The 17,946-nt window shown below is 30.3% G+C and overlaps 2 protein-coding genes across 2 annotated transcripts; one reads left to right on the top strand and one right to left on the bottom strand.

Moving 5' to 3' along the window:
* The first annotated feature begins 127 nt into the window (after positions 1-127).
* Positions 128-1,446, top strand: LOC141457252 (cytochrome c-like). The gene is made up of 4 exons (XM_074133962.1): positions 128-266; positions 535-609; positions 689-830; positions 1,050-1,446. The coding sequence occupies exons 2-4, from the start codon at positions 571-573 to the stop codon at positions 1,193-1,195; spliced, it is 327 nt and encodes a 108-aa protein (XP_073990063.1). The 5' UTR covers positions 128-266; positions 535-570; the 3' UTR covers positions 1,196-1,446.
* Positions 1,447-2,851: 1,405 nt separating this feature from the next.
* On the bottom strand, positions 2,852-17,830 carry Polr1B (RNA polymerase I subunit Rpl135). Its single transcript, XM_074133920.1, has 22 exons — positions 17,450-17,830; positions 17,246-17,380; positions 16,978-17,172; positions 15,513-15,752; positions 14,905-15,077; positions 14,453-14,602; positions 14,210-14,372; positions 13,049-13,130; positions 12,828-12,941; positions 11,664-11,866; positions 10,543-10,752; positions 10,104-10,298; positions 9,913-10,020; positions 9,609-9,785; positions 9,300-9,398; positions 8,122-8,237; positions 7,504-7,645; positions 6,265-6,421; positions 5,998-6,123; positions 3,733-3,860; positions 3,233-3,397; positions 2,852-3,142 (listed from the first exon to the last, which is right to left on the bottom strand). The coding sequence occupies exons 1-22, from the start codon at positions 17,519-17,521 to the stop codon at positions 2,930-2,932; spliced, it is 3,363 nt and encodes a 1,120-aa protein (XP_073990021.1). The 5' UTR covers positions 17,522-17,830; the 3' UTR covers positions 2,852-2,929.
* Positions 17,831-17,946: the final 116 nt, after the last annotated feature.

The raw sequence follows: 17,946 nt of genomic DNA on the forward strand, positions 1-17,946 counted from the left end.
TTTAAAAGACGATGAAGTTAACTTATTTTAATAATTTTCATTTGAAATTATGAATATTAAATACATGTTTAGAATTTATTCAAAAACTAATAAAAAATTTTTTTGGTTATATTTGCAACATTGCAAACTTAAGATAAATAGGTTAAGTGATTCAATAACCATTTGGTGCGATCATTTGCCATTGATTGGTAACCAGAAGTGTGGTGTCTTTAGCTACCGTGGAAAGTTAAAGAGCGATATCTCTTGAGAGAGATTGAAATTTTGAGGTAGGTTCAGAAACTTATTTGGCATTTTTTAAATATTTATCTAATGAAATATATTTCACACTTGCATATAATTCATGTAATTGTTATTTTAAATGTAAAATAATATTAAGTTATTTATTCTTGGAAAGTTATTTTATCAGTTCGGAAAATATTTAGAAATAGAGATTTCAAAATTATTCCGAAGTACTTATATTCAAGGCCGCAGTGAGTTAAATTAGATTACTAAGTATGAGTGTAATCAGTTATACTATAAATTCTCTCTTTATAGGAAAATCCGCTATTCCAGTAACAACTTAATTTCACAATGAGTGTTCCAGCCGGTGATGCTGAAAAGGGAAAGAAGGTAATGTAAATAAATTTATTTTAGGTGCTCTATCAAATTTGCAAAGATCACTTTTTCATTTCTTGTTTTTTTTTTAAAGGTTTTTGTACAAAAGTGTTCACAATGTCACACGGTAGGGAAGAATGAAAAACACAAAGTTGGACCCAACCTCAACGGATTAATTGGCAGGAAAACTGGTCAAGCACCAGGTTTTGCCTATTCTGAAGCCAATGTATCGAAAGGTATTGGATAATCATTTTTTCATTTAATATTGCATCATCACGTGAGTTTAATTAATATTAGATAAAAAAAAAAAAAAATTAATACAGAAACTATTTAAATTTATTTCCATGATTTTGGAAATTATGCTTAAGATTTTCTAAACCAAATGAATGGTACAATTGTTTTAAAAATTTATTCCTACATCATAAGAATTACATATTTTTCATAATTTTTTTCAGGAATTACGTGGAGTAAAGACACATTATTCGTATATTTAGAAAATCCAAAGAAATTCATCCCAGGAACTAAGATGGTATTTGCCGGCATTAAAAAACCACAAGAACGTGCTGATCTCATCGCTTATCTTGAACAAGCAACAAAGTAGGGTGTGGTAATTCTAAGTAGTGAATGAAATCCCGTATAGGCGAAAGACTTAACTTCGGGTTATTATGAAAGTCATTTCTGTACAGTTTTACTCTGTTTTTCCTTTAAAAAAAAGAGTTGCCATTGCAGCACGGTATTGTTTCACATTATATGTGTACTAAGTATTTAATACTTGTCTATATTGGACTTTTAATTTATTGAGAACACTTTTGTTGTTAGTTGAAATAAAAAACAAAGGAGGGATTTCCTTAATATTCTTCTTATTATTTTTAATTCCTTTTTCCTTTTTTGAGTGTAAATTTCATTGAAGGTGGATAATTATAGGTACAGAAACGTAAAAATGAACTAGTTACATAACAAATGCGTTGATATAGAATTTTCGCTGGAAAAGTTCCAAATCTTTAAATAAAACAAGCGTCAAGTAGGGCATGACCTAATAAAAAATGAAACTAAGATTTTTCTACCAAAAAGTTTAAAGTAGAAATTATTTTTTATTCATTTGTATTGTGAAACAAAAAAAATCTGGTTAAAATATTTTAAATCACGATGCTTTTTGCGGTAATTATTCTAGCTGGTTTTACGGAAAAATATTTAGAAAAAATTTCTGTTTCAAACATTGCAAGTTTAACACAGTATTAATAGAATTGCCCTATTAAACCACCGGATTAATATTGTTATCTTTCACCACATGTTCTGAAAGTTTTTTCAATGCCACCCAAAAAAAATGAGTACGTGTTCTATGCGTCAATGTATGTCACAAATTTTGGCCTTGTAAGTTAGTTAACCCTGACTCCTATCTGCATTTTACCTCAATCTAAAACAACCAGATAACAGTCACCTTGTAAAAAACGTTGGGTACGTCTTTTTTTTAATTTAAATCAAATTTTCGTACACATTTTATTGTGCGAATACTTTTTTTTTTTTTTTACTTGGCTTGATCGATTTTTGAGTGTTTATCGAAAATCCGTTTTGAGGTCCCTAAGCCCTTAAATGTGGTTTCTTAACTTGATCTTAGTATATTTTTCGTGTGCCTGTGCAGTCAGTATAACTTAAAAACGAGAAAAGTTCAAAATTAATATTTTTATTAAAGGACCCCCCCGCAATTAGCTATTAGACATAACATTCAATTGGTAGTTCCACTTTTATTAGTTGATTATCCATTTTTTTTTTTTTTATCAAGTTTCAAAAGAATAGCTTCCACAGTTTTTTAAAACTTTATATGCCCATCGCACATGTGTTTGAAACATTCTTTAGGAAATGATTTTCTTTAGAATCTTTTTTCTCTCTCTGTCATTTTCATTTATAAGTGTAATTTGATAAACTAAGGAAGATGATTCTATGAGTAAATAAGATTTCAAATTTTACGATAAACGGCTGAGCAGAAAGTGCCATTATACCAAAATAAATATTGGGAATTAATATGAAATCATATTGTAAGATGTTGCGAATCTGATGGGAAATATCATGAATTTAAACTTTGCTAAGAAACCAGAAAAATCGCATAGCAGAAGTTAAAATAAGACGAAAAGTGATAGATTTTTTTGTTTATTAATTTGAAATTCTTTTTTTACTTACACATTATTTCCAAGAGGAAATTTAATAGCTTATTCACACCACATCTCCAGTATTTTAAATTCCTTACAAGAAATAAAAAAGATGAAATGTAAAAAGTTTATTTACAAAAACAAGTTAAAAATACAGTTAAAAGCGAATACATGTTATTCAATAAACTCAGCTAGCTTCCATCAATCTGCAACTTTAATTTAATATTCGCTGAAGCAAGTTGTACCGCAAGATACCTAAAAATGTACGGTACTTCAATTTTTTCTACTCTTCCTTTTTTCTCACATATTCTACAATTTACTGTGTGATTTGTAGTTTCATCATTCTGAGAACTGACTGTAAGTATTGGACCCAAAATAGTACCGCAGGTACGACAAATTAAAGCCTGTTTTATGGAACAAAAAAATAACATCAAATCTTATGTGAGAAAAAACAATTATAGGCATTATGTTTAAATTATATTGCAGCAACTTACAAGAGTTTTGTCAGAACCATGAAAGAGTCTATCTTGTAAAAGAAATGCAGTTCCATGAGAAATCAAAGCATCACGTTCCATCTCTCCAAATCTTATACCTCCACCACGTTTTCTCCCTTTTACAGGTTGATGAGTTAAAACGTCTACAGGACCTGTACTACGAACCTTTAAAGAAACGATATTTTATTAAAAGTACAATGAAACGTTATGTTTACACAAGAAATAGAACATGAGCCATGCGGAGGCTTCTCTTAGACTGTTAAAACTATCATTAAACTGAAGTAGCGCTTAAAACATAAATAATATACATATATTAAAACAAAAAAATACAAGATAGGCCTTAGTTTTAAGCTGAAAGAGCACATTTATGTGACCACAATCTTCTCCTTCAGCTATAAAATATGAGACTTCAAAAAAATAAACCGAGCATACGATTTTTTTTTATGATCTCTAACTGAATGGATAACTTATGATTAATTATTTTATTACTGCTCCATTACCTGCCATTTATCTGATACCATATGCCTCAATCTTTGATAATGCACAATACCAAAAAATATGGATGCATTCAATTCACAACCATTAATACCGCTGTACATCCTCTCTGTACCATAAAAGTTATAACCACCTGAAAAGTTTATAGTTAAAAATAAACAAATTTATAAAGGAAAAGGTTTTTTTTTTGTTTCCTTGGAAAGTCCTTGAAGGTTCAAACTCATTAAAACTACTTAATTCGGGCAAATATTTCTGGAATAAGTTTTCTTTTAAACATTATTTAATATAATGTTTTTGCAAAATACTGCATTGCTAGATTAATAATATTGTTAGCATTAATCTACTGTCTTAAATTTTGTCTGCGAATGTACCAACTTCTCCAAACCGAAGAGTTGATACCATATGCCTTAATCTTCGATAATACACAATACAAAAAAATACGGATGCATACAATTCTCAAGATTAAATTCCAATGTACATCCTCTATGTGCCATAAAAGTTATAACAACTAGTTGCATTAAAACCCTTAATTATAACATTTTCATTTGTACTGTAAACTTTAGTACTACAAATACTGGGTGTCCCGAATTTAAATGTCATAACTTCGGGAGCGTGTAGGGGATCGATAAACTAAAAGAAAAAGTGGTATAGAGATATGCTCGTTTTTGCTTCGTTTTGGAGAAAATCGCAAAAAACATAAAACGTAGTTTTTATTTCTGTACTTATTTATTACTTTTTAATTCATATTTATTTGTTCGCGTTGTCACTTGCCTAATGTAAATATTGTTCAAAATGTTGCCCTCTTGCAGCAATGCAAGCATTGCATCTAGTACGGACAGCTCGTGTTGCAGCCAAACACTGATTTGGTGATATTTGGTGTACTGCAGCCACGATTCGGTCTTGTAATTGCTCTCTTGAGTTGATTGGTAACGAATAAACTTCCTGCTTCAGGAGACCCCATGCAAAAAAGTCCAGTGGTGTCAGATCAGGCGATCGGGGTGGCCAAGATACTACTCCTCCACGTCCAATCCATCTTCGTGGATAATGGTTGTCTAGCCAAGCTCGAGTAGCTCTGCCATAATGAGCTGGACACCCATCGAGCTGGAACCACATTTCGATGCGTTGCTGCAGGTTGATATCTTCTAAATAATTAAGCAACTCGTTCTCCAAAAAGTCTGTATATCTGGCTGCATTTAATCTGCGGGGTAAAAAAAATGGTCCCACTACAGACTCGTTCAAAATTCCGAGCCAAACGTTAACAGCAAATTCATGCTGGAACCTCCATTCCCTAACAGCCCGTGGATTTTCATCAGCCCATATATGACAATTTCTTTGATTCATAATTCCTCTTCTTGTAAACGTAGCTTCATCCGTCCACATTATTTTTGATGGAAAGGAATTATCATTATTAAATTGCTCAAGATACCAATTACTAAAATTCAACCTCTTAAAATAATCCTCAGGTAATAAATTCTGCACCCTTTGAATGTGATACGGGTGGCGGTTATCATCTTTCAAAGTTCGCCAGATTGTCTGCCGCGGCACTTGTAATGCAGCTGATGCTCTCCGAACGCTGGTCTCAGGGTTGTTATCAAAATGGTGCAGAATACAATTTTCTTGCTCTTAACGGATCTTGATGAATTGAAAATGAGCCGGTCTCTCGCAGCCTATTAAAAGTCATCGTAATGACTCGCCGATCCGGCACTCTTCTATTTGGAAATCGGCGCGCATACTCTCGCACCGCCTCCACAGCATTACCGTCGCAGAAACCATACACGAAAACCATATCAGCATATTCAACGTTAGAATATGTACGCGGCATATTGTAACAGAAGTAATTCACTCGATGGCTTCTGATGAGTAACTGACGAATTTATAGGAGAAAGGCAGAAATGTAAACAAACAAAAAAGCTTTTACCAAAAAACGGAATATTATTGTTTCCGTGTACGATTTCAATGAATGCCAGAACGATGAGTCATTGCTGCAAGAGGGCAAAATATTTTGAACAAAACAATATTTACATTAGGCAAGTGACAACGCGAACAAATAAATATGAATTAAAAAGTAATAAATAAGTACAGAAATAAAAACTACGTTTTATGTTTTTTGCGATTTTCTCCAAAACGAAGCAAAAACGAGCATATCTCTATACCACTTTTTCTTTTAGTTTATCGATCCCCTACACGCTCCCGAAGTTATGGCATTTAAATTCGGGACACCCTATAAGTACTGTAATTAATAAAACGTGTTAATTTGAAGAAGTATTTACATTCTTGCAGAAGGTTTCCAAAATACTCTGATGCTGTTTCTTCTTCAGAAAATTCAAAAGGAGTAGCGTCGTGCACTGAACCAAGAATAGCTGCGGATTTCCCAGCCAAAAATTCTATCATCATAGCTGTAACCAAAAAAAACACAAGTTAAAAAAGTAAATAGTTGATTATAAATGAATGTTGAGTTTTAAATGATTTAGGTAAAATTAATTTGAATAGAATGCTACTTAAGCATCCTGCTTCTTTGTTAATTGAAAGTTGATTACCTATTGTCATACGAGAGGGAAATCCATGAGGATTAAAGACTATGTCAGGTATCAATCCAGATTCAGTAAAAGGAAGATCTTCAGCTGCTAATTGTTGACTACAAATACCTTTTTGCCCTGCACGACTGGCAAATTTGTCTCCAATAGTTGGATTTCTCTAGTACGTAGAACGTAATAAAAGTGAATTTAATTACATTATGCACATAAAAGTTTTCCTTGAACATATTGCGTTTAAGTAGCTAGTATTTTCTGTTATCTAAAGTTCTATTTCATCGAACTAATTCACCAAATATGCGAAGTCATGTTTGCTCTATTTCATCTTTAAATTCTGAAAGTAAATTTAAATAACCTTTGGATCTTCTTAGCCCGATGAAATAGCAAGCAATCTAGGACACTTTTTGTCTTCAACTCTAGCTCTTGTGAGGTTTCTTAAATTAAGAAATGACTAAGCAATTATAAAGCAATCCGTTTACTAATAGTTCAGGATTTTTTTTTTTAAGTTTTTACTATATCGAGAAACCATTTGAAATTAAGCAAAAACAATAATACATATGGCTAGAAATATGTATATATAAGTTAAGAAGAAGCTTTGATACAGTAAGGAGAGGGAACCTTAGTCGTATTCACCGAAATCAAATTGTAGGAATGAAACTTTATTATTTGAAAAATATATCAGGTTCTACTATTATGGCTTACTAGATGAAGTTTTCAAGGCAGGTCCAAAACGGAACTATTGTAGCTTTGATTTTAATCGAAGATGCTAGATTACTGCGAGTAGTTTGGCTTAGAGCCATCTCGTGGGCGAAATGTTTTGACTGTCTTCAAGATCTTACCATCTTTGCTGAAATACCAGCATAATAACACGAAAAATACACTGAAACTCTAAACATTCACACAATCCAATAAGATAGAACGACTAAGATAGTTGGTGTATGCAACTCTTTACGTTGCCACATGCCAATTTTATAGCCCATCATTCACATTCACTTATTTACACATTTAACAAACACCAAAAACATATAAGGGCACCGAAACAGATCTTTCAAGGTAGCGGTGTATTTGGCTTGTAGCCAATCCATTTACAAAACTACAAATATTTGTTTTCACTCAAGGTACTGAAAGAGATAATCTTTCGACAAAACTACGGCCTTAAGGAAACAAAAAACCTTCCTCTGAGGTTCTAGAACCTTTTATACAGGGTTAAAAAAAAAAGAAGCAATAATAATAAAGTGAGCCTACTTGGATTCTGAGCAGGATGCAAGCTTTTACAGGTTCTTTGGTCCCAGGAAATATTCCGCATAATTTAACATGATCAACAGTAGCTTCTTCTTTACTAGAGTACTCGCCAACAACAAATTTTGATTTAGTTTGGTCATAATAACTGAAAGGAATAATACTATTTATTAAATCATATATTAATAAATTAAATCAAATATTAATGAATACCTGGGACGTAATTATTCAGTTTTCTGATTTCTGGTTTTCTTAAAATTAAAATAATTTTACTAAGAAGTTTTCAGTATTTTAAGACTTATGAATCAATCTCAAATGCTATTCAAAATAAAACTATTTATTTTCACAACTCCAGAACATTCCTACAAGTTTAGCTGAAATCTATTACATAATACAATAGTGTCAATATTAACCAATATCGTTGATGAACTTGGAGATTTCATGGAAATGCCATTTGGTTTTTATTCGAAATTAGTCAACAGAAAATGGTAAATTTCAAACAACAAATTAGCTGGGGTGATATTATTTTATTTTTTCCAATGGTATTTATAATTAATATGTTCAAATTTCAGTTGGTTTACGCTTTCTATTAAATTTCTCAGATAATAAAGAGAGAGTAATTACCAATAGTAAGGATCACTTTCACATAATTTAGCTCCAGGAAATGGCAGTCCATCTTCACCAAGTGTAGCACTCAGGAAAGGTTTATTTGGATCCAATCCAAAATAAGACGAATTGTTCTACAGAAAATAAAAAGATAAAATCTCATTAAGTGTCATTGTATCGGTACTTATTTTATTTTATTTTTTTGGCGAATTATTTGACAAAATTCTAAGCTTTAAACTTCAAAAGAACCTACTAATTTAAAAACAGGATATTTACAAGCCCTCCTCATTAGCAACATGCTTAACTTTTTACACGTGAGTTTTTCAAGGCTCTAGTAATAATAAAAAATTTTAACCACAAAGTTCAAAAGTGCACATTCTCAACTGAAAATTTAGCTGTCTTTTTATTTTCACTTACCGCTGTAAAAGTAAGCATTGCGTTCTTGACAAATTTTGAAAATGATTTTAACGGAAGGACACATAATGATTTCTCTGAAGAACGGAAAAATTTTGAAACCATTCCACATATACTCACATTTGGAAGGTCCCCGCTACTAGAAACTAAACACGTTCAAAAGATTCAGTATTAAAATGTAGAAACTTGTTAATCAGAGCTTTATTAATTGCATTAACACGTCATGTGAGTTTTCCGATTTCCAATCAACCACGAATAAGGACTAAACTAAAAAATAACTCATCAATGGAAATTAAACGAACTGGACATTATTTCCGGGTGACTGATTTGATATGCTCATCAAGGGCTGAAAGAAAATACTAAATGCGTCTACTCGCCTTAAAAAGATATCCCGAGATATCACGTTACATCACATATCCTACGAAAAATTATTTTCGACCCTTGACAAGATTTATTACCTAAGACATTTGTACGGTGCATTCAATAATTTAAGAGAACTGCTTGCTCTAAGACTATTTTGTCCTAAGTAGACAACTGTGTGATTAGAAAATCACAACTAAAAAGCTGCCAATTGCAATTGCAAGAGTGTATCTTCCTGTCGTATTCAAATTGTATGCACTGCTAATGAAGATTTAAGATAATGAAATTACTATTATCCATTAATTCTAACAAAAATTATTAACCAAATATATCCTGCTGAAAATCATACAGCTACATGAATTAATTTTAAAAAAATAAATAAATGCTTCAATTAATAAAATCATCCTTTATGAATATCTTACTTGAAGTTCAATTAATTCCGTTTTATAAATGGATCCATGAGCAAAACCTCTTTCGAGTGCCGCCTTATTGATGATCATTGCATCTTCCATGTCGTAACCCTAAATTAAAAACAAAAAATTAAATAATATTGATGCCGAAAATCAGGTTTTTAAAAAACAGTAAATAAATATAAATTCGCTTAGAGAACGAATTAAGCATCTTACAGATTCACAAGATTCTGTATCTGCTAGGGAGTCATGAACAAATTATCTCCATTAATCTTGGTGTTCTGCTTAAAATTACTTGTAAACATTAATAAAAGTTCTTACCGTATACGAAATAACAGCGATAACGGCATTTGTACCCATTGCATAGTTATCAAGCTCTATTCTATCATAATGAGCTGGACGAAATAACGGTGAAGCAGGTGTTTGTAACCTATACAATTTAGTTTCTGATTGGATGTGCCATGTATGGCACGGAGTTCCCATAGTTTGTTTACCCATCTATAAAATTATAAAAGCTTTAAATGTGTTTAAAATCAAATACACAAAAATCTGGATTTATTTATTTTTTTTGATAAACATTTAATAAAAAATTAGAAGATTAAAAGTAACTATAAAAAAATATTACCTGACACTGATACATATTTCGAGGACTTTGATTACAATCAGGCATTGGAATAAGAGAAGCTAAGTTACTGAGAAAACTGGTTTTTGAAATTTCCTGATGAGTTGTGATCTGTTAAAAAAGTATTTAGTAACATTATTAGTATAAAATAATTAAAGTAGTGTCCAGGTAGTTTTGTCACGTTCTTGATTTACCCCTTTATAATTCTCTTCAGGCGTTGTACATATATCTAATTGAACTTGTTCCAAAGTTCCTATTAATTCTACTTGTTTTGCAGCCAGATTAATTACTGGCCTCATCATTCTAGCTGGGCCTGTAAACAAGAATATTCCAGGAAATTGTCCTCCTTCCGTCTTTTTTATAAATGCAATTTCCAGAGTTTTCGGAACCTGTTGAAATTCAAACTGAATAATTATATAATTATTATATGAAAAATATCAACATTCTTTTTTCTTTCTTTACTTCTAGTACAAATAAGTTGAAAATAAAGAAATAAAATATGGCGGATACCTCAGATTAGAAACCTGCATTTAATTTATTTTTTTTTTAGGGAAAATAATGTTGATATGTTATTTTAATAAAAACCATTTAAAACAAAGAATAAACTATTAAAATTACTATTTAACTATTTACCTTTTCTCCTTTAATTTTAAGCAATCGTAATTTATCAACAAGTCTGCTGGCAATGTTTTGAGGTACTCTACCAATAACTTTTCCATCTGCCATTACTACATAACATTTATTTGAGGCTACCATACCAATCCCATCAATAGGATGCATACCTAAAGTTGCTAATATTTTGGGAAGTTCTGATACTAAGTTACGATCAGGATTAGTTGTTATCTGAAAAAATAGTATACGAAGTTAAAAATGAGAAATTAAATTTGATATAATATAAAATTATGGCTTTTGTACAGTTTATATTAGTAATTAAAACTATCAGGTAGGACAGCTGTCTAAGGGTTGATTGTCAAAAATTGGCCGAAAAAGCGTAACGGTGAAAAACACCCAACTTTGACAATTTTTTTCAATTTTACTTTCCCAAATTCCCAAAATTTCTTTAAAATATACGGTATAACCTCGTTTACAAGAGTTTTTATTTTCGTAACTACGTAGATTTGTGACAGATTTCTAGAAAAAAATGTTGCCATTTTCAAAAAACTGTTCTTGTTCTGACTTTCCAAAGTGCGACATATTTTGCAAAATATAATGAACGTTTATGCATGATAGTCAATAACTGACGGTTTCAACTACTTCTGTCTCATCTGAAAGAAATCTTTCAAATTAATTCAAAATTTTCGTTCACTTTTCGTCGATATCACTTCTCTTTCTCTTTTATCTCTATCAAGTAGAATGCGATTGATTTCGACCATGATTATTAACTTTTATTTCCAATTTAATATTTATTATCTAATATGCACACTCACACTTTTAGAAATACGTATAGCAGTTAAAGTTTTCTTGTTAACTAGGATTTTTAGCAAATAGTGATTGCCTTAAATTAGACAATATATTCTAATGAAACTATTTTGAAATAATCTAATGGGTACACTCACAAGACTTGCTTTTCACATTCTTTTTCGAACGTTACGATATTACTGAAATTACGAACTGGAGTAGGATTGAAATGTTGGGTACTTGCTGATTAGTGTACCTTTTGTTTTTAATCAACTCTTGCACTTAACTTTTGAAACAGTAAGTTTTTGTTAAAGAGTAATAAGTAAATGTTCTACTTAAATTTTGAAATACTATACCAGACAATCTTTAGATAGATGATTAAGAAGTCCACAAGGTGTACCATCAGGGGTATGTACAGGACATATAAATCCCCAAGCATCAGGAAGTAATTGGCGACCTTCAGTTGTCCTCATTTCTTGGAAAAATGAACCTCTGTGGGTAGCTCTAAAATGTGCCATATATCGCATCCTGTTTACGTTTTCAAGCAATATTACCAGACCTTGAAAAATATGTATACAATTTTTTTAGTAAAATATGGTGTAATCGGTTGTTTATGAAAATAATTCAAAAGTTAATTTAGTCAAAAGTCAGGTCTTCCTATAGGCCCAACTTTAGAGAAAAAAAAAATATTTGTGTTTCTATATTTCTGACCATCCTCAATATTTCTAAAATCCACTTTTGGACACTTTTTAAACTTTTGTCTTCACGACTAAGGAATGTAACTCCTGACTTTAGGTATGTCATCCTTCAAATTAGTACAGAGAATGGGAAATCTCGGCCAAGATTTTCGTGTTGTTTGGCTTTCAGAAGTTTCTAAATAAGAAGGGTTTTTTTATTCATCAAAAAGTCAAATTTTATATTGCAAGACGTGATTCATTTACTACTTTCTAAGAGTTCAATGTCAATTCAACTTTTATCATTTAAATATGTGTGATACAGATGAAACCAGATCATTGCAAATTTAAAAAAAAAAAAAAAAAAAAATACTAAGGAAAATGAAAAACCTATTTTATAGAGAGAAGCTTCAGGTTAAGGGAGTGTCTTCAATCTCGGAATTTTAACAAAAGTTTAACCCCCCTTTAAAATATATTTAATGAGAAAGACCGTCTATTATTCTGAAAAAGCATTTTTCAGGGTAGTGTACCTTCACCCTCTCACAAATAATGTTCTCATTTGAATTTTCCTTGGGACAAATTTTCAAGTAAATGTTATAGATCTGAATGTGCGCAATTAATAGAAAAATCTAAACTTTACATAAACTACCAGCGATGAAGAATCTGTGAGAAGTTTCCAGGTTATTTCCCAAATTATTAAAAATGATGATGCTAGGTTCCCAAAAAATAACTTTTTTTTTTTTTCTTGACTGACTTCCATGCATCAGGAGACAAAGATATTTAAAGTTTAAAAGAAATCATTAATAAGAAAGTTATTCATAAAATAAAATTTAAAATTTACTGAACCTTTATCTTGCATTAATCCCAAATCAGACGAAGAATGAACGTTTCCAGTACTTAAAAAATTTTCAATTGCCGCATCAATTCCTCCCATTTTTTTGAAAACTGTTGAAATTTCATCTTAAAAAAACATAATACTGCATTATTGTAGTGCAATGAAAATGGAAAACATATCTATACAATGTTATAATTTATATTATAATTTTTGTAACGATAAAATTATTCACCGTGATTTAAATTTCCGCTTTGCCTTTTAATGATAGAACTTTTAAAATTTTGTAAAAAAAAATGTAACCTTTCTTTTAGAACCTGGAAAAAAGAAATGAAATAACCTCTTGAATCAATTATTAAAAAATTCTTATAAGATAACAATACGAGTCTGCAAAAGACATATATATCAGACTAATAAAAATCTAGTAACGTAAATATTAGAAAAATAATATATGCTCGTATACTTTGAATTGTTATTCGCGAGAATCATTCTTAGAAACTCTTCCTAATGGAACCAAGAGCTATGAAGATTTATTGAAGTACAACTCTTTTTTTCTTTTTGTTTTTTTTCATCCACCTTTCATTGCAAAATATTTCGCTAATTTCAAACAAGTTTAACGATCTATTCTACGCTTAGACTAACCATTGCTTCAACCAGAGACAAACTTTGTTAAAACCAAAACTCAACAGCTTGGAATTCCAAAATATTATTTAATGATAATGTGCATTAACTTTAATATATATTAATGATATTTTACATAATTATATTTGATATTATATACTTTTCTATTGCCATTCACATGCACACAATAAATAGATAATGCGATGACACCAAATTAGAAGCTTTGAATCTGAAAGTAAATTTTGCAACAAATAACCCATCTTTGAGTAAGAATGAAAAATCCAAAATGCTAGATTTAAAGAAAACGATCCGGTCCTGCCTTGCGAAATCAATAGCTATTTATTGGAGTCAACAACTACTATACGATTTCACTGGAATCACCGACAAATTTTAAATGGGATTTAATAAGATAATTGACAATACTGCTTCTCTAAAATATCAACTTAAAAAAATTAAGAAATTTTCAAATAAAACATTTACTTAAATATTTGTTTCCAAAAAATACGAAAACTCTTATTTTTTTTTGGTAAGGATATAAAAAATTATAATAAAGAATGCTCTTGGATCTATAACGGGAAGAGAGTATGTGCATATACTATATTCGTATATCACATATATTCGTAAAATTGAAATTAAAATTGGTAGGTTGAAGTTTACAACTCTGAAGATTATCAGAACCATTCATTTTCCTTATGAGGTTATTTTCCTTATCGGATCAACAATATTTACATTTTATTGTTTTATAGTTATTAATCTAAATAAATAATTCTATCACCTGAAGATATAAATGTCCTGCCTGAAGAATCTCCTGAGTCATAACACTATCTACTCCTTCAACTGCGCACTCTCCTTCGGTCAAGGAAAATAATTTTTGTGTCATAAATGTTAAGCAATTCCACTTATCTCGGTAGTCTTTTAAATGAATACATATGCAACGGCTACAAATTAAACAAATAAATCAGCACCAAAATGATTTTTTTTTTTTTTAAATGAATGCTTAGTTTTAACAGACATTTACTTTAATAAGAAATCACAAATATCTTCATTTGTATAATAAGAAGGTAAATCATAAAATTTAACTCGAAAAGTTTGTCCAACAAAATTTTTAGCATCTGTATGAGTATGTATGCCGTCATAGTGCAAACTTCTTAACATTTTGAGCACAGACCTAAAGAGACCAAAATATAATTTGTTAAAAAATGGTAGAGTAACTTAAACATTTATAAAGGTAACCCAAAATTTTAGAGGAAAGACTGTACTCACTATATCTCAAAAATTTAAAAATCTACAATTCAGGTTCTAACAATAACATACCATCACTTTTTTAGAAAGTCCTTAAAAACAAAAGTGCCACTCAGAAGTTTCTTATTATTACTATTACTATATCTAGTCCTTCATTATTTTATTATGCTATTATTTTAGGTGAACCTCTAAACTTTTGAGTACTAGATATATAAACTAAGTAGATACCATTTCATAGATTGATTATGTTCAAAACCTTCCATCATTTTCTTAAATATTGTTTCATCAGACACATCGACCAGACATTTAATCATTAGAATCAAAGGTGCATAATACAAAGATTTTCTATAACTAAACATTAGTTTAATATTTCCATCGGTCGCATAGTGAAGCACATTGTTCTGTAAATAAAGTTTTTAAGATAAATATTAATAAGATTGTAAATAAAATGATTCTAAAATATTATATACTACTTTAAAGTAAAATACTTAAAAGAGAACATTATAATCAAGAACATCTAAAATAGAGATATGTAACGTTTTATTGGGATTAAAAAGATGAAAATAACACGATCGGTATAATTTACAGCACAAAAGTGTTCTGGCGCTTTATTATTTTGGTTCCGGACATCATTTATCTGCAGAGATGTGAGAAATGTATTGGAATTAGCAACCTTACGCATTGCACATACTCATTGTATACTAATAACTAAGAACAAAACAGAAATCTAATGGAACCTCAAAATAACTTTTAGTTTGCAGCGAAATTGAATTTTACGCTACTACTACTACTACTAATATAATCATTTCCAGTACAAATAATAATAAAGGACTTACTGTTGACGTTTGATCTTCTTGTACGCATCTGATAAGAACACCTAAGTCGGAAAAAAAGTATCCTCTTTGTTTCCAATTGGTTCTTTTAACAGCAATTGGATAATTTCTTCTTGTTAATATCAGCATTCTGATCAACTTTTCGTTGCCTTTTACGACAAAGTAACCACCCCATTCGTCAGCATGTTCGTTGTGCTCTATAAGTTCTTGTGGACTGAAATTAGCTAGATGGCATGCTTTACTCTGAAGAATTGAAGAACGAATAATGAAATTAAATGAGGAAACCAGGATTGTAGTGATAAAAGTGTTGTAACTTCATGATTTAAGTTTTATAATCTAGTTTTATCATTAATTATTTATTATGTTGATTATTTTGCACCGAAATATCACCTTTCATTCAATTATTTTATTTGTTAATTTACCCCAGTTTTAAAAGAATATAATAGAGATTAAAAACCGCTGTTTCCAAATAACGGATTTTTTCTGTCCCAATTTGCCTGCTATATTAAAGGCTAGAAAAAAAGCGGAATGAAACATGCCACAGATTTTCCCAAATATCACTAACATTATTCTGTAAATAAATATGAGAACTATACATTAATTTAATTAGAAGTGTAGAATTTTATAGGAATACTTATTCTACTAATATACTGGACTCAGAGCTATGAAGTAAAAAATTGCCACTACCATCGAGTTACAATAGCTATAATTTCCTCAAACAAAAACTAGCTGTTCTATTACTTGCAAAATTGGACTTAACAGTACAATTAATTGATTCCAAAATTCTGTGGGAATGATGTGACAATAAGCACAACAGGGAATCTCACACGTAAGGCTAAACGACTAGATTATTTATTATATTTAAAATACCTTCATCTACTACTACGTTGCAGACGCTTATTAGCATAAGGAAAGTACAGTAACAGAAGTGCCCACACCTAATCGAAAATAGAAATCCATTCAACGATGATTAAGAAACGATTGTGACTACCGTTAAACTTGTTTTAGATTACCGTTGGCAATTATCTACAACTGCTTTAATTACTTTTTTGTTTTTTCTGAAGAGATACGGATATTTCTAAGCATCTTTCTTAGCACTTACGAAGGCAACATCCTTTTTTTTAAATTAGTAAATCTTAGACTTAATAGTTGTAAAAATTAAGGAAGTGTGAACCCTTCTAAAGTTTAGCAAAAAATATATATATATATCTTTATTGCTTTTAGAATTTTACATTCATAGCAAGTGAGTGGGAATATAAAATAAAATATCAACTGTTACAAAAAAAAAAAATGTAAACATTGAAAATCAAATTAAATATCTTTCATAAATAAACAAATTTAGATCAAAGCTTTTTGAATACTGATCTGACAATAGTGACTAACAAAGACAGCATAAAAAAAAAATGTTGAAGAGTGTATTGACTTTGTCAATAACGTTTTGTTAACAAGGAATCTGGAGTTCACTCACTTTCAGCATAACAGGAACGCAACCAACTTCTTTCTGCAGAGGAATCTGAGGTTTTCCGTCTACTTCCCAATTAATAACAACTATAACTTTTCCACTATATGAAATTCCTCTTTGTCTGCATTCTGTAGGCCAGAGTTCTTGAGTTCTTACACCAATCATATTCGAAGGAACCATTGGTGGCAATATGCAAACTTTCTAGGTAAAAAGAAAATAATCAATTAAAAACTAACATTTCAAAAAAAATTATCTACTAATAAAAACATGTTACCGAAAACCAGAGTTTAATGCGATGATTATTATGCTCAAATTCAACGGGTACTAAATGTTCGACCATTTGATTAAGTCCTTCTTCTAATAAATAATTAAATGATTCCAGATGAGGAGAACCTAATGACTTCAAAAACTGCAAAAGCAAAAAAGTTAAAAAAAAATACAATGCAAAAAATATTCTAAAAAAAAAATAAATATTTACTTCATTCTGTTCTCTCTGAGGTCCTTTAAATTTTGTAGATGTTAGATTTTTTAGCGACGGTTTGTCAATCATTGTGACTAAGTTTTTCGAATTCGATCACAGTAATTAAGATATTACCACACTTCTGAAATGGAAAAATGTAACCTGTTCCAGCTCTGAACATGAGAGGTTCTTATAAATGAAGAAGGTTGCATTTTTACTTCTTTGTCTCTATTGATGGCAAAGACTGCTTTAGTAGAAATTCTTTCTTGCTACAAAATTTTTGATGCAAATCTTTAAAAATATGTGTATTTATTTAAACCGCGTTCTGTACTCCTTAAATAAGTCTCCACTTTGTATATTTTACTTTTGAGTCATGAATAACCAATTTAAGTAAGTTGAATTAAATATCTGTTCCTCTTTTATCCACTGCCATAATAAAGAAGAACATATAAATATTTAATAATAAATTTTAGAGAACAAATGGGTAACAATTAATTGTATCCTTAAAAACATAA

This window comes from Rhodnius prolixus, unplaced genomic scaffold (genome assembly GCF_049639745.1).
Source record: "Rhodnius prolixus isolate KJV_2025 unplaced genomic scaffold, Rpr scaffold_10, whole genome shotgun sequence".
Taxonomy (NCBI): Eukaryota; Metazoa; Arthropoda; class Insecta; order Hemiptera; family Reduviidae; genus Rhodnius; species Rhodnius prolixus.